General features: G+C 40.8%; 1 protein-coding gene across 11 annotated transcripts in view; it reads left to right on the forward strand.

Moving 5' to 3' along the window:
- Window positions 1-20,884, forward strand: part of Macf1 (microtubule actin crosslinking factor 1) — a 345,446-nt gene that overhangs the window by 202,097 nt on the left and 122,465 nt on the right. For 7 of the 11 annotated variants that reach the window (XM_057784472.1, XM_057784473.1, XM_057784479.1 and 4 more), the window contains 11 exons: window positions 320-489; window positions 760-938; window positions 1,748-1,886; window positions 2,459-2,652; window positions 3,976-4,138; window positions 4,713-4,796; window positions 5,762-5,869; window positions 6,010-6,108; window positions 6,867-7,019; window positions 7,276-7,364; window positions 10,354-10,489. In XM_057784472.1, coding sequence (XP_057640455.1) covers window positions 320-489; window positions 760-938; window positions 1,748-1,886; window positions 2,459-2,652; window positions 3,976-4,138; window positions 4,713-4,796; window positions 5,762-5,869; window positions 6,010-6,108; window positions 6,867-7,019; window positions 7,276-7,364; window positions 10,354-10,489 — 1,514 coding nt within the window. Of the gene's footprint in view, window positions 1-319; window positions 490-759; window positions 939-1,747; window positions 1,887-2,458; window positions 2,653-3,975; window positions 4,139-4,712; window positions 4,797-5,761; window positions 5,870-6,009; window positions 6,109-6,866; window positions 7,020-7,275; window positions 7,365-10,353; window positions 10,490-14,239; window positions 19,604-20,884 lie in introns of those variants that run through there. The other 4 variants (XM_057784470.1, XM_057784468.1, XM_057784471.1 and 1 more) reach the window with 2 other exon arrangements.

The raw sequence follows: 20,884 nt of genomic DNA on the forward strand, positions 1-20,884 counted from the left end.
GAGGAGCGCCCTGAAGGGTGCTGATGACCCTTCTCATACAGAAAACCTTAGAGATGAGTTCTCGCAATCCTGCTGTGGAAGTTGATACTCTTTGGTTGTTAATGATAACCAGCCTGTCACATTTCCTGGTGTATGTAAAATGTTCAGACTCCTAATGTCAGTGTGTAATGCAGGGACTTGGATCAGGCAGGTCTCCAGAATAAGACCTTGCTTTCATCAATGGGACTTCTGATCTGCTGGAGCCATTGGTGCCCTTTGTCTTAAGTAGGCTCTGTTGTCCTCAGGTGGAGTTAAGTGATCTGTGCTTGTGTGTTCACAGAGGACAAAGAAGAGTCTGTAGCCAAAGTGTACATCTCAGAGCTGAAGAATATCCGGCTACGCCTGGAGGAGTGTGAACAGAGACTCCTCAAACAAATTCAGTCTCCGGCCAGCTCTAAGACTGACAGAGATGCCAGGCAGGACATTGCATTAAGGATTGCAGAGCAGGAGGTAAGATTCGGGAAGAAGAGGAAATCCTTTTAGAATGAATTAGGAAGCAAACATGTAAGGACTCTAAGAAATGAGGCAGTAGGCTTAAGACAGTCCTACTCAGGAATTCAGCCTACAACGGTATCATTTACTGTGGGAAATGAGGATTTAAGCTACAAATATATTATTGAATTGATTTGTTTCCAGTATTTTTTTCACTGAAAATAAGGACTACTTCCTAACATTGTTGTTCATATCTGTCTCCATTGTTGTGCATTTTGTTCCCGATAGCACACTCAAGAGGATTTGCAGCGTCTGAGATCTGACTTGGATACTATTTCTATGAAATGCAACATCTTTCTTCAGCAGTCTCCATCAGGCTCAAGTGCCACCACTCTGCGCTCAGAGCTGAACCTAATGGTAGAAAAGATGGACCACATCTATGGTCTGTCTACTGTCTATCTGAATAAGTGAGTACCATATCTATGGTCTCTGTCTGTCTATGCTCTGTCTACTGTCAGTCTGAGTAAGCTGAAGTCTTGGATTCAAAGGGCGGGTATTTTTTTATTGAGCTCATTCCATGAATGATCCAGAAAAATTACTGATCTTGAAGAGTAGGTATCTATGCTGAGAAACTTTGGCTTCAGTTCCTAAGTAACATGGAGTGGGTTTATTGGACTGTCCCTGTTATGGGTGATGAACAGATTTGCATTGTTGGGTCATTTCTTACCTCATTTCTATTCGATTAGATACCTTTGAAAATAACAGTTAAATACAGTAAGGAAAATGGAAAGAGACAAAGAATTATTAAGACTAAACCACACATTAGTGTTTGAAGTTCTTTTGCTATTCATCCACCTCTACCTGTCACTTTGAGGAATGACAGATCTTAGGTCCATTAGCCTCATTCCTTCTTGCCACCAAAGGTGGCATGTCCCAGTACCACTTAGAATTTCACTCTGAGCTAGCTTAAGCTAACAATATTTATGTATCAGACTCTCTCATTTTTACAAAAGCCTATTATCATTTAATGTGATAAAATTGGTTTGGGCAATTGTATTTTGTGATTCTAGGTAATACACATTTTAAAACTCAAGTGCTGAGTTGGGCATGGTGGTACATGCTGTGGCCCAGCCCTTTGTAGACAGAGACAGGTGGATCTCTGAGTTCAAGACCAGCCTGGTTTACTGTGTAAGCCCCAGTATAGCCAGGGCTACACAGAAAAACCCTGTCTCAGAGGGAAAAAAATTAAATTAAAGAATTGATTTTATCCCCACAGATTAAAGACTATTGATGTGATAGTACGTAGCATACAAGATGCTGAGCTGTTGGTCAAAGGTTATGAGATCAAGCTGAGTCAAGAAGAAGCCGTGCCAGCAGACCTCTCAGCTCTGGAGTCCCATCGGGCCACACTGCAGGTTGGCTGCTCTAGTTTCCTAATAGGTTGATTTACCACTGCTCTGGCGTTACAGAGGATTCAGGGGGATGACTTGACACTGATCTGTGTTTGCACTTGAATTAGGCCGAGAATTGTTTTAATATATTTTAATAACATGTAGCCAGAGGGAAAGAGAAAAAGCTAAAAGGGATGAGACAAAACCCCTTTTTTCCAGTAAAATTATGGTTTATTAAATATAACCAATGATTGTATCAAAATAGCTTTGTAAGGCATTTTGCTGTGGCTTCATTGCAGCTCTCACAAGTTGCTGTAAGAAGTGAATAGGAGAGGGGTGTTTGTCTCTTGATGGCTGAAAACACCAAGATCTAAGCCAGCCACAAGCCTTTGCTTAGTTTCATAGCTTATATGTAGTAAGGTCAGATTTCATACATGAAGAACTATCTGCATATTTTCCCATGTGGTGTTCTGGGCCTGGTTTCTGGGTCATTGATAACACTGTAGACTCCGCTGCAGACATTGTCCTTTTGCTTGTCTTAGCCTGAGTCTTTTTTAGGAAGAAAAATATTTGACCTGTTTCTTATGTTTCTGTAGCATTGGCTTAATGACGTGAAGGACAAGAATTCAGTGTTCTCAGTCCTGGATGGGGAAATCACTAAGGCAAAGGAAGTGGCAGAACAGCTCCGTCACCTAACGCCAGAGCAAAACATGGATTTGGAGCGCTGTCAGGAGAAGGGCGCTCGGCTGCAGGAGCGCTGGCACCGAGTCCTTGCCCAGCTGGAAGCCCGGTGAGGGGTGCCTACCTTTCCTCCTCTTAGGGTTCAGGGAGTGAGGCTTAAACAGAAACAGTTACCAACTATTTCAGCATTCATGTCTAGAAGTAGGAATTGATATGGGGTGCAGAATTTTAAAACAGCATGAATTCTGAGCAAGATAAGCCCCAGAAAATTGGAATCCTCTATTGTAAGGCAGACTAAGGCCCTAACACATGTGCTCCACCACTAGACTGCATTCCCAGCCCACTGCTTGTTTTTGAGAGCTTTTTTCTTGGGGAGGGAAGCAAAGCTTTGGGAGAGATTATCCACCTAGCCAGTCATATCAGTTCAGTCAACTCTGACAGTCAGTAGGCCCCGATCGCCCTCACATCCCCAAGTTTGGGGCAGCCGTGATTCTTCTGTCCGGTGCTTGGGAGTAAACCACGTGCTAGGCAAGCCTTGTAACCACTTAGTCACATCTATAATGCCATGTGTTTTTATACTACAGTTCTGAATAGTGTTATGGTGACCATTCCTTGAGGAGAGAACCAAGGTTTTGGTGCTTGTTTTAATTAAGTGTGAATTTAAATTTGATCCATTTTCAGAGCTAGGCTTTATAGAATTCAGTGCTTCTATCATCCTGTTGATTTAGTGGGTCTGCTTTACTTCTGTCATCTGAGGTCTTGTTTCTGATGTAAGGTGTGACTGGTAAAGACAGAATTGGCTTTCCTGTGTCTAAGAGTAGGAACGTGTGCAGGGACTCTTACAAGTCTGCCGTTGTCTCTGCTTAAATCGCTACCCTGATGATACTAAAGGATATCTAAAGATTCTAATTCCTGTCTTTCCTCACTTTCTGCTACAAGAATTTACAGTGATTTAGCCGGGTGTGGTGGTACACACCTTTAATTCCAGCACTTGGAAGGCAGAGGCAGGCAGATCTCTGTGAGTTCCAGGACAACCACAGAGAAACCCTATCACAAAAGCAAAACAAAAAAAAGGACTGTTACTCAGAGAAACCCTATCTCAGGGGGAAAAAAAAAAAAAAAAAACAAAGGGGAAAAAGAAAGAAATTACAGTGATTTACAAATCATGGTTCATTTAATCTGTAAAATGAAAAAATTTGATAGGAATTATCATGAGATGCTTGGGCTCTGTAGGGTTTTTGTGAAAATTTTATGAAAACGACCTATTTCTATTCATTTTAGGGCCCTGGCTATACACATAGGTATCACTCAGCCTTGCAGCACTGTTCCCATAAGTAAAACTGCATCCTCCAAAAAGGAAACTGCTTCACTCAATGTGCTCTATTTATATCAACATTAGGGTGTCTAACAGTGCTCCCCTTTGTCCCTCTAGGCAATCTGAGGTGGAAAGTATCCAGGAAATTCTGAGAGATTACCGAGCCTGCCACGGAACTCTTATCAAGTGGATTGAGGAAACCACTGCCCAGCAGGAGCTAATGAAGCCAGGCCAGGCAGAAGATAGCCGGGTGCTGTCAGAGCAGCTCAGTCAGCAGACGGTGAGTGTGGAGTTAGCTCATCCTAAAAAATGATAATACAGCAGCAATCAAACCTTCCTCCAGCAAGACATCTAAGCTCTTAGAGTTCAAAGGATAGTCTTAATGTACTGTTTGTTTGATTGTTTGTTTTTGTTTTTTGAGACTGGGTTTCCCTATAGATTTGGAGACTGTCCTAGAAGTTGCTCTGTAGATCAGGCTGGCCTCGAACTCACAGAGATCCGCCTGCTGCCTCCCTGCTTATTTTTATAAGATAATTCTTGCCAGGTGGTGGTGGCGGCATACACCTATAATCCCAATTCCCAGGAGGCAGAGGTAGGCAGATCTCTGAGTTCAAGGCCAGCCTGATCTACAGACTGAGTTCCAGGACAGTCAGAGCTGTTACACACAGAAACCCTGTCTCTAAAAAAACAAAACAAAAAATCAAGGTTCCTGGGCTCAACTCAAGATCTAGGCCTAGCCCTTCATTCTGATTGTGATGCTTCTAAGGCTTGAGAGTCACTGCCATAGAATATAGTAAGTGTTCACTGCTTGGTGATGATATCTCAGTGGTAATGTTGTGATATTTTGGTTCTAGGAACTGTTTGCAGAAATTGAGAGAAATCAGACAAAACTGGACCAATGTCAAAAATTTTCCCAGCAGTATTCCACTATTGTGAAGGTAACTGTACCACATCCCAGAAGGAATAAGTGATCTCCATCTTGGGAAGATTTCACCATCACTGTAGGTCCTTCTCTGAAGAGATTATGCGGAGCTCTTCTAGAGGCCACCCCACCCTGGGAGTTGTCTCCCCACCAGCAGTGTCAGCGTCACCGAGAGACTGCTTCAAGTACCCTCCCATCTATTGGATCTGATCCCATAGTTCATAGGCTTCCCAGGTGCTTTCTACACATGTTGATGTTTGACAAAGTAGGGTCTACATCCTTGAAAGATTTTAGTCAGAGGAATAAGTGGTCATATTTGTTTTTTGGAAAAGATAGCAGTAGCAGATGAGAGTGGAAGCAGGGAAGATAGGTAAGATACTGTTTAAATGAAGAGAGCTGGAGGGGAGGGAAAATGCTGCGGGCTGCAGCGGAAGCACAGCACGTGTAGTAAAATGAGAAAAGCATTTTTAAAGGCTTTGGAAACAGTTTCTAATCTGTGCTGGATTAATTAAGGAAATCCACTTCCCATGTTTGAACTTCAGTTCTCTTAAGAGTAAGTTCAAAGAATTGGGTATCAAATCACAAGTTGGAAATTCAGGATTCAGCAAGGTATGTATGACCTATGCCATACACTCTTGGAGTATTAGAAGTTCAAGGTCAATATTTTTGCTTCACAGATGGTTTGAGACCACCCTAGGCTACATGAGACCCTGGACAATAAATATAGTGATAAGAACTTGAACTTTGAGTGCACATAAATTATATTGCAACAGTGATTTTCTTTCATTTCCATACTATAAATAGCTACATTCATTTATAGAGACAGAATTAGTATTTCTGACAGGCAGAGTGGCCCAATATTTGCCAAACTATAGTCTGAACAAACACTAAACGTAGTCTAGCAACAAGCACTGTGGTCTTGTTGTACCGTGTGCCGGCTGTGAAGCTCTGCAAAGGCAGTCAAGTCTCTCCTTCTCCTAGGACTATGAGTTGCAGCTGATGACATACAAGGCCTTTGTGGAATCGCAGCAGAAATCCCCTGGCAAGCGCCGCCGCATGATCTCCTCTTCAGATGCCATCACACAGGAGGTGAGCAGGAAGGGAGGGATGCCACCATCTTCCCTTAAGCAAAGATCTCATTTGTGTCACCTTTCTGTTGCCCTCCTTATTTCCAGCTATTGAATTTTACTTTTCCGGCAGATAACTTACCTAAATTGTTCTTTATATAGTTCATGGACTTGAGGACTCGATACACAGCTTTGGTGACATTAACAACTCAGCATGTGAAATATATCAGTGATGCTCTCCGGCGGTTAGAGGAGGAGGAGGTGAGGATAGTTGGTCCTAATTCTTCTTGAAATCATGATAAAAAATGCTATGTCTCACCAGACATGGTGGCCCATGCCTTTAATCCCAGCAGAGGCCTCAGAGGCAGATGGATCTCAGAGTTTGAAGCCAGCCTGGTTTATAGAGTGAGTTTCAGAACAGTTAGGGCTGTACACAGAAACCCTGTCTTGATAAACCAACAACAACAACAAAAAACTGAGCCTCAGGCAGAGAGTGTGGCTCATTAGTAGAGCTTATAGCTACCATGTGCCAAGTCTTAAAGTTTATCCTCGCACTACATACTAGAATTCTGTCTCATCTCTTAAAAGGTAAAGTTCATGCAGTTGTTGTCCTTATTTCCAGTGATCATGTTCTAGAAAGTTTGGTTGTTGGTTAATACTAAACCAGTGCTCTTATGGAAAACAGTTGCTTTCTATAAGCCTTGGATTACATATACAGCCTTGTTTTGTGTGCATTTTTGTTTAAAGATACTTTATTTAATGTGTATTATTGGTTCATGGAAACACTATCACTTTTTTCTGCAAAATGTTTATCAAAGATAGATTTATCTCTAAGACGTGTCATCGCCCTTTTAGGCTTAGGAATATTAAACACTTCAATATTAGCCCAGACCTAAATTAGGAAAGTTAGCAAGATTTTGTATGTAAAGAACAATTTATTTCCTGTCTGGCTTTGGAAACATGAAGCCATGCAGCACAATGAGACCGACAACAGTACCACTTTCTATTTTCTGCTGTAGAAAGTGGTAGAAGAGGAAAAACAGGAACATGTGGAGAAGGTTAAAGAACTCTTGGGTTGGGTATCTACCCTGGCAAGAAATACACAAGGAACAGCTACCTCATCCCACACCAGTGCGTCCACAGACATTGAAAAGGCCATTTTGGAGCAGCAGGTTAGTGGACTCATTCGCTGGAACAACAATTCTCATAGCCGTTTTATTCTAAAGTATTACTTTAGAAAAGACTAACTTCTGAGACAGCAACTTCAGCTGTCTTATTTGTTTACTTGACAGTTTAAAACATCTGTAGCTCATTTGTAATGTGTGACCTAGGTTGTATTTTCTCCTTTGGTTTTAAAAATTTATTTGAAATCATGTTTGACTTGTTTAAATTTTGTTTGAAAAGTTTCTTTTTACTTCCTACTACTAGGTTCTGACAGAAGAACTGACAACCAAGAAAGAGCAAGTTTCTGAGGCCATTAAAACATCACAGATCTTCTTGGCTAAGCATGGTCATAAGTGAGTGTAATCTTTTCACCTGGATGAATCTTAGGTTTGGGATGAGAAGTTTGAGTAGAGAATTCTTGACAACAAGAGCCAATTGTCGAGAGCCTTTTAGTTTGTACTGAGGAATTTTTTGTTTTGGTTTTTGATTCTTGTCAGATATGGGGATTAATTTTAAGCATGATTGACATGGGGGTGCAGGATAGAAGACAAGAAGCAAATTAAGAGGCTGTCCAGATAATGAATGCAAGAAATGTGGTAGGGGCAGGTGGATCTCTGCGAGTTCGAGGCCAGCCTGGTCTACAAGAGCTAGTTCCAGAACAGGCACCAAAAACTTCAGAGAAACCCTGTCTCAAAAAATCCAAAAAAAAAAAAAAAAAAAAAGAAATGTGGTAGGTTACAGAGGTGACAAAGATTCAAGAGCTATTCAGGGGCCAGCAAGATGGTTCAGCACATAAAGTTGCTACCAAGCCTGACAACCTGAATTTAATACCCAGGACCCACAGGGCAGAAGTAGAAAACTGACTCCCCAAATTAACTGCTGACTTCCATATGTGCACACATGTGCCTGTGCACATACACATATGCTAAATAAATGTATGAAATTAAAAAATATTAAGAATGAGTCTTTGGGAAAATCATTAAATAAACTGCTAAACTTGCTGGGCATGATGGTACACGCCTTTAATCCCAGCATAGACAAATGGATCTCTAAATTCAAGGCCAGCTTGCTTGATCTATGTAGTGAGTGCTAGACCAGCCAAGACTATATAGTGAGACCTTGTCTCAAAACAAAACAAACAAAAAATTTGGTAGGCTTCTAGCATAGGCTATTGATCATATAATATCAGCCACAAAGATAAGAAACAGAAAGAGGAGTGAATTGCAGAATAATGCAGCTTAGACATTGTTGAACATGAGAGCCTCTAGGATGTCAGAGTAGAAACACTTAATATTTAGTAACATTTGTGGACTACCTTATGTAGACTCACTAAAGATTCCCTGTGGCCAGGGAATAGCAAGTTTGGAATTAATGACAGAAGTCTTAAAAAGACAAAGATTTTAAGTCATTAATATAGTAGAAATCATAAAGGTAAGTTAACCTAAAAGACTTTCAGGGCTTCTCAGTTTGTAAAGGGAACTTCAGAGAAGAAATAGAAAAATGTAGGTGAGTAATACCTCAGAACCCAAGAAGGTTCCAAAGAGGAGGGGGGTTCAAAAGTCAAAAAAGATTAATGAATATCTAATACAAAAGATTAATGAATATCTAATACATTTGGCAGCTGGGACTTTTGGTGACACTGATGAAAAGTTGATGGTGAGTTCAGAATCAGCCTGATGAGCAGTAAATAAATGAGAGATGAGGGGCTGTGGTACTGAAACGCAGCTCCTTTCCTAAGGCATGGTCATTGGAGACGAAAGCTCTAAACACAAGCAACAAGGAACGGGATATACCCTTACAAGCCTGTGACTTCTGTGTTTAGACTGCCTTAAGTCCAGCAGAGAAGAGCTAGTAGGAGGGAGGTGAGAGAGGCTGGAAAGTACAACCTTAGTCAGGAGATGTAGGCTCAGGAAAGGTGTGCACAAAGGTGATCTTTGTCAAGAGTGAAGTCCAAAAGTAAGAGAAGTAATTTCTAGTGCTCCATATGTATTTTCTTTTTTAAATAGGCAAAGGGGTTTATTGAAGATTAGGGTGGTGCTCGGGCAGAACGACAAGGGATTAACTCTGGCCTCTCACCTGGTTTTTCTGAGGGAAATACTCAGATCCAGTTAAGATTGCAAACCAGGAAGATGTCCACATGGCTACGGGATCCCCTTTCCTCACGGGATATATTTGCAGCAGTGGATCTTAGAGATCTGGTTTTTATCGAATTAATGAATGGACAGGCAATATTAAGAAAATCCACTGTAGGGTTTGGATGCCAAAGATAAACTGAAGATAAATAGAGAAGATGATAGATAAAGAACAATTGGAAGAGCCACAGAAGGCTTGGGGAATCTCATTGAGTTTGTAGGGAATTCAAACAGAAATCGACATAGTTCATTCTCAGAATTAATATGGAGAGGGGGACTTTTAGTAGTCACCAGATTCAAGTTGTGAACCTCTAGGAAGACGACAGGAAAAGAATGGACTTAGTGACAAACACACGGTGGCTTTAGTTACATATGTAGTATCATGTTTCCTAGAAAATGTTCTAAAACAAATGCGGTTGAGTAGTAAAACTTTGAGTTAAGTGAGCTGTTGAATGGTAGTAATCCCATCATGGGGAACTAAACCAGAAGGATCACCAGCTCAGCCCCCACTTCTTGGGCTACATAGAGACCTTGTCTCTTAAAATCAAAACTCAAAGCAAACAAACAAAAATGACTAAGACTGGGGTGGGGAGACCAGGGAAAAGGAATGTGCTCAGAAGATCCATCCATGTACTAGTGGGGACTGGAGAGATGGCTCAGAGGTTAAGAGCAGTGGCTGTTGTTCCAAAAGACCCCGGGTTCAACTCCCAGGACCCACATGGCAGCTCACAACTGTCTATGGCCCAGGTTCCAATGCACATAAAATAAATAAATAGATAATTTTTTTAAAAAATTAGAAAAGTTAAAGATGACTAGGTAGAGAATAGGTAAGTGAAATTTATACTTTGTTTAAAATGAGAATAACCACAGGAGTAAAATATAAAGTAGGACTTTATCATATATTCTGAGGTCTAAGAATTTAAATATAAAATAATTTTATATTATTTCAACATCCAAATTTGCTGTGTATGGGTAAGACTAAGGTATTGAGGCTACCATTTTGATTGAGATTTGCAGAACTACAAGCAAGGAGTTATTTATTTAGCATTGACATCATCGAGAATCGTAGAAGGATATGAGTAAGATGCCAAAGTTGAGTGTAGGAGACTGGTTATATCCAGATAATCCATTCATGGCAGCAATATAGCAGTTTTTGAATATAGTTTGGAGAATTTTTCCCCTGAGAAAGATGTAATGCTTCATCTTTCAGGCTCTCAGAAAAAGAGAAGGAGCAGATCTCTGAGCAGTTGAGCGCCCTGAACAAGACTTACCACGACCTTTGTGACGGCTCTGCCAACCAGCTCCAGCAGCTCCAAAGCGAGCTGGCTCAGCAGACAGAACAAAAGGTATTTTTAGTTTTGGGATCCATGTATTATGGGTGCCGTTTTAATGGTATGAAAGTGGCTTTGCTGATTGAGAATCATGTCACTAGCTTTCCATGACCAATGTAACTTAATATTTAACCTCACCTTAGCAGCCATTTGTCACGTGTTTCTCTACTGGGGTTCCATGATGTGTTGGTCAGTCAGAAACACTAGAGAGCACTTAGAGCGAAGCCTCTGGATCCGGTTCATTCCACCCCCACCCACACTCAATCATTGCACATCAGAATAGCTAAGGAGAACTTAAATTCTGTGTTGTGTCTGATGACATTCCTTATGATAAGATATGATAGGATTACTCCTTTGTGATCTTGTCACTCAAGGTTGATAGCCAGGAGTTGTGGAAGTTGGCAGGAAAATGCTTACAAACCTCTTCCCCCCGCAGAGTGACCAAACTGCCTGGCAGATTAGCTTCACTGACTGAGACGCTGGTTCCCCTCACCCATGGTCATCCCATCGTGCAGCACAGTTAACAGTTCTCACTTCACGTTCATTTTGTACCCATGAAAGCCATAGTTGCTGTTGGTTGTCTTAAATCTTTCCTGGATGCTTATGTGTGTGCGCGTGTGTGCATTTAACAAAATTATATTCATGTGTCTCTGGGATATACATGTATGTTTGCCTGCTTATTTCCTATGTTGTGAAGCAATGGCCAGTTTATGTGGGGAAGGCTAGTATGTCATAAATCACATTTGGTTAATGCTGCTCAGAATGATTGTTCAAACAAATATCTTGATTCTGGCCCATGTATATAAATATGTAAATTCATAAAATCTACAGAGTAGAACCAGCCCTGCTTTGATGGTATATTTCCAAAAAGAATGTGCTGGTGTCGAATTTTCTGTGTAATGTAGCCCACTTCCAATGGCTTGTTGCTTCACCATATAAGGGAGTATGTGAAAAGTTTTAACAATTGCTTGCTGAGAACATCCAGTTCTCATTTTGAAAGATTAAGAAGGGGTGGGGGGAAAGAAAGAGAAAAAGACAAGCTGCTGAGCACCACTACATTGAGCATGATGTGTCCCTGTACTGTGTGTGTTTCATGTAAAGTATTGTTCTGATTAACTGACATCCTTGCTTACAAGTTTCACTAACCCTTTGGAGTTTAAGCACAAATGCACAAAGGGAAAAGAGGACGACCTGTTTGGGGTTCTTTTTTGCAAAAAAACAAACAGTCGCATGCTGGACGCTAACACCAAGCTTACACTGTGTATGTGACACGGCTGAGCTGCTCCGTAAGGCTCTATCTCTTACCTGCTGAGGCGGGCCCTGCAGTTTGGGTAAGTAGAAGCCTGTTATGTTTTCTTTCCATTTCTCCCCCTGTCTTTTACTGTTCATCTGGGTCAGACTGTCCATGTTTGGTAGACTGGATTTCTCTGGATTACTTCCCAACTCAGTGTGCCTGCCTGTCCTCCAGGAATGAGCGTGCTGGGAGGAATTATGAAGGCTTTTCTCTTTGGCTTGATTCCAGGCTTTTCTTCAATGTCAGTATTTTTGAGATTATAAATCTTACAGAAGAAATTAGAAATTTTCGACAGTTTTCCCCTTTGTCATAGTATCTCTTTCTCAGCAGGCTTTAAGTGGATTTTTAAAAAGGAAATTATTTAGGTAATACAAGTGTCATATACCAGTGAACTTTTTTTCAATCTCTATAAAATAAGTATATAGTAGATTTGTATAATTTGTGTGTTTTACTTATATAAATTGAACCCTACACTACAGAAAATAAGTTGGGGAAGAAAATAGCAAATAATATTTTACATAGCATGGGGAATTATACCAAAATGTACCATCATCAGTTGAGCATATATAATGAAATGGAGACATGAACCAAATCTTTGCTATGCATTCTATATGCATATGCGCTGTCACCATGCTTAAACTTTTCACGCAATCTTCATGTGGAGGATGCAGCCCAGTGGTGCTAAGGGTCTGCATACACATTTTTATTCATTCGGTGTTCGCTGCATGGCAGATACTGCCCCTGTACACTGAGGGGCAAACCATGTTTTTATATAGTTTGCTTCTTATTGAGACTAGAAATGAGGTACACTTGTTAGTAGACAGGGAAGTGATTGACAAGTCAAGATTCTACACGAATACGTTTTCATGAGCTAAATAAAAACCAAAAATAACTCTCTCCACAGAGGAGACAGATAACGTCATTAAAGAAAATAAAGATGATGACTAGGAAGGGCATAGTGGCTCCTGCTTTTAATCCCCACACTCTGGAGGCAAAAGCAGGAGACCATGGTGTGTGAATTTGAGTCCAGTCTGGTCTACATAGTGAATTATCAGGATAGTCAGAGCTACATAATGAGACTTGTCTCAGACAAACAAACAAAACTGTAAACTTGAAGTGTAACACAAGTAACAAAGCAGTCTAGGCAGTCAAGCTCTTAAATGATTTAAAGTCTGGGATAAAAGGCTTTAAATTGAAAACCAGCAACCTGTTTTTAGAATTTGCAAGGGTAATTTTAACAATGTATAAGGTTTACCTTATTCCTTGGATTTAGAGACTACTTTTGTTTTAGGTGTGACTTTATTGTTTGCTGTTTCCCCAAACCATCCAAAGAGATAGTGTAATAGCAGAAGACCGGAGGCCGGGTCGGCTTCTGGCACTCACCTGTTCTAGTAGTTCCACCGTCTGAAGTCCCTAGTCTGTTCCTTCCTTGACTTACGACTTTCAGGTTTTCAAACTAATTTAACTCAAAGTCATTGCCTTTGGAAAAGCCAGGATTGGCTTCCAAGAGAGTTAGCTCAATTACACACTCCTTGAATGATATATACAAGCCCATTTATTAGGATGTACAACTACTTTGTAGCTAAAAATCTCTCATCCTTTGTACTAACCCTGTTATCAGTCCATCCGTCCCCCCAAAAAAGCTGTTTCCAGAGCCTGCATGGGCTGCAGCACTGAGAAATTATATTGGGAACTGGTATGTGTCTGTAAGAACCTTTCTAATAATTTGATCTTATAAATAACTATCCAGATGTTAGAGCATGGTTCAGCGATTAAGAGCACTTACTGCTCTCCCAGAAGACTTGAATTCAATACCTACATTAGACAGTTCACAGTGCTCTGTAACTCCAGCTCTAGGAGATCTGTCACCTTTGGTCTACTAGGGCACCTGCACTCATATACTCATACCCACACATATATGTATATAATTTAAAAACTAGCTACCCAAGGCCAACAGTGTGGCTCAGCCAGTTAGAATACCCACTGCCAGACTGGTCACCTGAGTTTGCTATCCAGGGCCCACATGATGGCAGGACAGAACCGAGTCCCACCAGCTGTCCTCTGCTTACACATTTGCGCTCTGGCTCTTGAATGCCTACATGTATACACATACACATACCTTACACGCTAAGTAAGTAAATAAGATGTAAAAATTAAAAGAAAAAACTAGCTATCCTTTTTTTAGCTGCTTGCCTCTTTGTAAAACTTTTTACTCAGATATGTTTAATGCTTTCATATTTTAAGCAATGTATGAACTTCTGACTCTATTAAATATTCTGCAATTTAGAAAACTGATTTCTTAGCATGAATGGGCTGGCTTGCATTTGATATTTCGTGTAGGTTTCTCTTGTGATCAGAATTTTATCTGCTGTGGTTCTTTAAAAAGATTCCTTCCAACAGTTACACTTTACCATTGACTCTGATTTAATTTTCTTTTTTTTTTTTTTTTTTCTTTTTTTTCTTTTTTTTAGGGTTGCAGAGCTGTTGCTGGGGTGATTGACCTAGGCACAGTGGAGATATTTCCCATCTTCAGAGCCATGCAAAAGGGCCTTATTGACCAAGACACAGGCCTTGTGCTCCTGGAATCCCAGGTTATCATGTCTGGCCTCATTGCCCCTGAGAACAGTGAAAAACTGTCTTTGGAAGAGGGTCTCGCCAGAAACCTCATTAACCTTCCAATGTACCAACAGCTCCTGGAGCTACAGGATTCTCTGTCATTAATAAGCAGGCTTACAGAGACCCAAGGCCCCCTTTCTGTGGTGGAAGCAATTGAAAAGAAAATAATCAGTGAGAGACTCGGACTGAAAATCTTAGAAGCTCACCTGGCAACTGGAGGTTTCAGTCTCTCCCCAAATGAGAACTGTATTAATCTGGAGGAAGCTTTTCATCAAGGCTTCATTTCATCATGGCTTCATTCAGTATTACAGTCTCACCTGAGATCATCCAAGAATTTGATAGACCCTAACACAGCTGAGAAAGTTAGCTTGCTGGAACTGATGCAGAGATGTATCATCCATCAAGAATCAGGCCTGAAATTGCTGCCTGTCAAGCAGTTGGCAGGGGGAATGGTGAGCTTGAAGTCAGGTCGGAAGGTTAGCATTTTCCGTGCCGTTCAGGAAGGATTGATAGATAGGCAGGTCACTGTCCGACTGCTGGAAGCTCAGCTTTTTGCTGGTGGCATAGTAGATCCAAGAACAGGACACAGACTTACAGTGGAAGAGGCTGTGAGACATAATTTGATTGACCAAGATATGGCCTGTGCTATTCTCATAAGGCAGCTTCAGACAGGAGGCATCATTGACACTGTCACAGGGAATAGGATGACTATGGATGAAGCAGTGAGCAATAATCTAGTAGCTGCTAAGACTGCCCTTGTAATTCTGGAATCCCTCTGGTCATTCATGGGATTACTATGGCCTGAATCTGGCGAGATACTCCCAATTACAGATGCTCTAGAACAAGGTATTGTGTCTACTGAATTAGCACATAAAATTCTCAGTAAACGACAGAAAATTGAGGCTCTTTTTCTACCAACAATTACAGAGATTTGGTCCTGGAAGAAAGCAACAGAGAGTGGTATCTTGGATAAAGAACTTGCCAATAACTTAAGATCAATTTGTATCCCTGATGTTATGCCTCACATACAACTAGCAGACTCAGCAGAACAAAGTAAATTAGGTTTTGCTCCTGGTACCCTACCGCTGTCGTGCCAAAGAGAGAAAATAGTAAGCCAAGGAGAGAAGCTATTGTTTCAACTGATGACTCACAGCTACATTAATGTACAGACCGGGCAGAGACTGCTTCTGTTGGATCAGGAGCTGCTGGAGATGCTATCATCCAGAGATGAATATCAAACAGATCTTCCAGATGTATTTGAAATTCAGCATCAAAGACTAGACATGTCTGGGGAATTGCAAGAATTGGATACTGAAAATATCTCCCAAATTTCCAGTGTTAAATGTACTAGGAAGCCCTGTGAATCCCAGTTTCTTTCTCAGAACAAAGACTATCCCAAACCGGAAAACTATACTGAAGCAAAAGGCAAAAGGACTGCTGTAGGAATAGAATGCTCTTCTGAAGAGAACCTTGAGAAGGATCTGTTTGTAGAAGAACAAAAAGCAATTACTGCAAACGTTGGCACTTTGAAGGTCATAAATAAAGTCAACTTAGAGCTTCAAAGTCCATTGTTAGATACTAGAAAGGAAGAACAAACAGAAATGTTTAGCAAGGAAAATATCAGTGGAGGACCCCTCCTAGTGGAATGTCCTGAGGAATCTGAAGGTATGCCTTTGGTGCTTGAGAAAGACCTCCTTTCTACTGAGAAATCAGAATGGCAAGCTCCCACAAAGACTTCCTTCACATGTCAGAAAGAAAAAGTAAAGACTGTCAAAACTGAGTTTATTCCAAGTGAAACTATAATACCCCTCATAAAGTTCCAAAACAAAAATTCACAATGTCAGGTAGAGACTTCAAGCTTGAAATCAGAATTTAAGTCAGAAAATGGTATGAATATTAATTCCTTGGAGAAAGAGTTAAGTGGAACACTTTTGGTTAAGGATAGCCACAGGCAGAGCCAAGAAGGACAGAGTGTTGCAGATGGTCGTATGGTGGTGTTAGAAAAGACTGATACAGATGGTGATGGTGGTGAACCTTCCTTGTTGTGTGGTCATCCTTTTGAATTGCTGGAAGAAGATACCTTAAGTAAGTTATCTTCACAGCTACTGGATGGTGGTATCATCCATGAAGAAACAGGTCAGAAACTCTTACTAAATGAAGCAATAGGCCAAGGCCTTGTGTCTAGCCATACTGCTGTGAAACTAATGGGAAAACTGAACATGTTTCGGGGCTTCTTTGACTCTCAGACCTGTGAGTCTTTGACAACTGAAGAAGTCATTGATGAAGGTCTGATGGATGAGAAATTACTACATAATGTCCTTATGTCAGACCAAGCTATAAGTGGTGTCTTAGACCCCAGAACCAACTCACTGTGCTCTGTAAAGCAGGCCGTGGCAGCTGGACTTCTCGACAAGGAGCTGGCCACCAGGATTTTAGAGGGCCAGGTGGTAACTGGGGGAATTGTGGACCTGAAACGGGGCAAAAAGCTTTCAGTAACTTTGGCCTCAAAACTTGGTTTGGTAGACAGTGCTGACCAGACAGACCTTATAAATCTGGAAAAGGCTACCAAAGGCAGAGACGCTGAAAAAGCAGTTAAGAAGAGATTAATTGGGCTACAAATGGAAACAACAGGACTTATGGACCCTGATAGTAAAGCACCATTAACAGTTTTGCAGTCCATTGATAGAGGTCTTCTGGAGAGAGAAGAAGCTGTTTTTCTGTTGGCTAAGCAAGTACTTGATGGTGGTATCATTCATCATATTTCTGGGTTGAGACTTTCTGTTGATAATGCCTTCAAACATGGCTTCATTGGTGAAGATGTAGCCAGGCAGCTCAAAAAAGTTGAGAATTTAAACCACCATCAATTTTTTCATCCTCAAACAAAGGAAGCTCTTTCCTTCTCAGAAGCCATAAAATTAGATCTTGTCTCTCCAGAGTTGAAAAGAGAAATCCAAGAGATTCAGGACTATAGTGGGAACTTGGGAGATCTCATTTATGGTCAGAAATTGACCTCGGCAGAAGCTAACAAAGGAGGATCCTTAGCTAATAAGACAGAATTACCTTCAGGAATGATACATGGAGTCGTAGATCCTGAGAACTGCAGAGTTATTCCCTACTCAGAATTAGTAAAGAAATGTAGGATTGACACTGAGTCTGGATGGAGATATCTTGAAGTAATCCCATTCTCTGATATTAAAGATGAGGTGAGCAACCAAGTGCTACCATTGTCTGAAGCAGTGCAGCATGGCAAGGTAGACTTTGCATCTACACTGAAGGTTTTAGAAGCCCAGGCAAACACTGGTGGAATTATAGATACAACCACAGGAAGAAGATTGACATTGGCATCAGCTTTGGAACAGAAACTGTTGGATGAAAACATGGCCAGAATTATTGCTTTTCATCAGATTTTAAGTGGAGGAATTATTGATATATATAATGATCAAAGAGTGACTTTAAAGGATGCTGTAGAGAAAAGATTTATTAGCCCTGAGCTGGCATCTGTGATCCAAGCAGATACCTTAGAAAAGCAAGGTGGGACTGAAGTATGTGAATTGAAGGGTGAATTCCCAAAAACGGAGTTACTAGTTGAGTGTGGTGAGACCTCCAAGGGGAGCTATGATAAAGAACAGCATGAAAGAGTAGTCCAAGTTGGAAGTCAGTGTGTTCAAGAAAAGGTTAAAGGAAGGGTTTCTAGTAGGGGAAAGGCAGAAAGAGGCAGGAAGGTTTCACTAAAGGAGATGGAAAGCAAGTCTCATGATGAGGAGAAAGCTTCTTTGGACAATAAAGTTCCTGCTGACATTATAAGTCCTGGTGGTCTTGAAGGTGAACCTTCACACCAAGTTTCAGTGATGCGTCCCTGTTCAGGAGCTTCTGATTTGAAACCCAGAGAAGAAGCTAGAAGTCGCATGAGAAAGTGTGCAGATGTAGAGCAGGAGAAAGTAGTGACACAAATAAAAACAATTTCTCACGTAAGACAATCTATGTCAGGCCTGGATGCTGAAGAAGCAAGAGAATGTCGAGGGAAAAGGATTTCAGGTCAGGAATCTCATCGCGAATCAGTCGGTGGACTGTTGAGTAAGCAGCCAGTGAATGTGAGGGTCAACAGAGGAGTGGCTGTCGCTGAAAGTCTCCACACAGGCAAAGCAGCAGGCCTTCCTGAGGAAAGCTTGGACCAGGAAGTTACTGTTGGTGATGAACATGACTCGTGTATAAAGAGCCAGTCTTTGTTAATGATTGGAAATGACAAGAGAAAAGACATTGGTAGAGAAATGAACTTTTCTGTTATTTGTAAAACTGAAGACTTCCCTTCCCAAGTGACATCCAAAGATGCTTCCCTACGGAATCAAGGTGCTTTAACATTCTTCAGCGAAGAGGAAATGAAAACTGTGAACCTCTGCTCCATCTTAAAACCAGAAGAAAAGTTACCTCAAGAAATTGCTAGTGATGTCCAGAAAAAACCATTTTCTTCTGAGATCCCAAGACCTGAAAGACTAAATGACCCGGACTCAGATGGAGAAGTCCCCGCTTCAGACACATTCCAAATTTCCAAAAGAGACTTGTCTGCCCAAAGACCCAGCAGACAGAGTACTACTGATGGCCACAACCTGTGTGCTACATCTAAGACTATGGAGACCAAAGATAAGATTTTCACTTGTCCCAAAGATAAGATTTTCACTTGTAGAGATGATAAAGAAAAGTTATACCAAGAAATACCTTTGGACTCAACAAGAGCTCATATATGGAAAGAACCCACAGTTTCTACCATAAATACAGAAGTAGACTCCTCAGATAGAAAACATCTTCATGAGGATAGCAAAGGGGATCGTGAGCTTTGTGGACATGAAAAATCTAAAATAGCAACAACCCAGGAAACAAAATTTCTTGAAATAGTAAATCCCATAATTAGAGATCCAGAAGAAGGGTCCTCTGAAGACACAGTGGATCAGAAAGGACCCAGGGTTTTTTTTCCAGAGAAATTGCCCAAAGGAATATTTCTGAAGGAGAACGTAGAACAACACAGTGCTGTCACTCGTCCCACTGTTTCAGAGGTCAGTGAAGAAATGCCAGTGTCCCTGCCATATTCTACGATGAAGATAGGTGAGAAGGTGCCTCAGGAAAAATACAAAGAAATCCTTGGTAAAGAACAAGCTCCCTTCATGGCTGTGCCTGGTGAGAAGGGGGAAGAAGGTGTAAATCCAGTGCCCTGCAGAGCTACTCAGGCAAGTAAATGTTTCTGTTTGCTTAGGATTTGGGACAATTTGTTTTGTTTTGATTTTGTTTTGAGGCAGGGTTTAACTTTGTGACCTGAGCTGACCTGGTACTCATTATGTATCCCAGGGTAGCCTCAGACTTATAGCAACCCTCTTGCCTCCCATTCTAGAATTAGAGAGCATACACCATCATTTCTGGCTTGTAGTTTGTTTATTAAAGATAAAAGTAACTTTAGTGCTATGATGATTTTTTTCTTCCTTTCTTTTTTGTGCTGCTTCCTAGGCAAGTACTCTACTACTGAGCTATATTCTCAGCCCTAACTTGATGCTGTAATTCTTTTTTTTTTTAAATATTTATTTATTATGTATACAATATTCTGTCTGTGTGTCTGCCTGTAGGCCAGAAGAGGGCATCAGATCTCATTCCAGATGGTTGTGAGCCACCATGTGTTGCTGGGAATTGAACTCAGGACCTTGGGAAGAGCAGGCAATGCTCTTAACCGCTGAGCCATCTCTCCAGCCCCCGATGCTGTAATTCTTAATTGGATACAGAAGTCACTTGTGTATAATTGTATGCACTTATACATGCATACATACATATAAATACATACATATTTATTTATGGCATTACCTAAATCTCTTAAATTACCAACTCATTTATTATCTATAATATAGTTGTTGGAAAATTAAGCATTGCTTGTGAATATCTTCCTAAAAATTTGTAAGAATTTTTGTTTGTGCCGGGTGATGGTGGCGCACGCCTTTAATCCCAGCACTCAGGAGGCAGAGGCAGGTGGATCTCTGTGAGTTCGAGACCAGCCTGGTCTACAAGAGCTAGTTCCAGGACAGGCTCCAAAGCCACAGAGAAACCCTGTCTCGAAAAAACCAAAAAAAAAAAAAAAGAATTTTTGTTTGTTGTTTTTTATTTTTGTGATTCTAGCGTTGGACCCAGGGTTTGCTATGCAGTTATTATACTGTCAAGATCTACCACCTGCCCAAGAGTCCTAAAGTTAGAAACTTATTTGAAATATTGGAATGATTTTACTTGAAACTAGAATGTCTTTTAGAAATGTTTTTAAATGAATCTAACTTATTGGTAATGATGTGCTTCTCTTCTCTAAGAAAGTTAATAAAATCACTTTGCTTATTGCTTAGAAATGACTCAGACAGAATAGCATATTTCATCCTGTCTTATTTGTAGTAAAAATAGCTTCTTTCTGTCACAAACAACTACCTCCTTTAAAAGCTGACTTTTAGGAAAACAGAGCTTAGTTTTACTTTTGGTTCCAC

Source organism: Chionomys nivalis, chromosome 11 (assembly GCF_950005125.1).
Source record: "Chionomys nivalis chromosome 11, mChiNiv1.1, whole genome shotgun sequence".
Lineage (NCBI taxonomy): Eukaryota > Metazoa > Chordata > Mammalia > Rodentia > Cricetidae > Chionomys > Chionomys nivalis.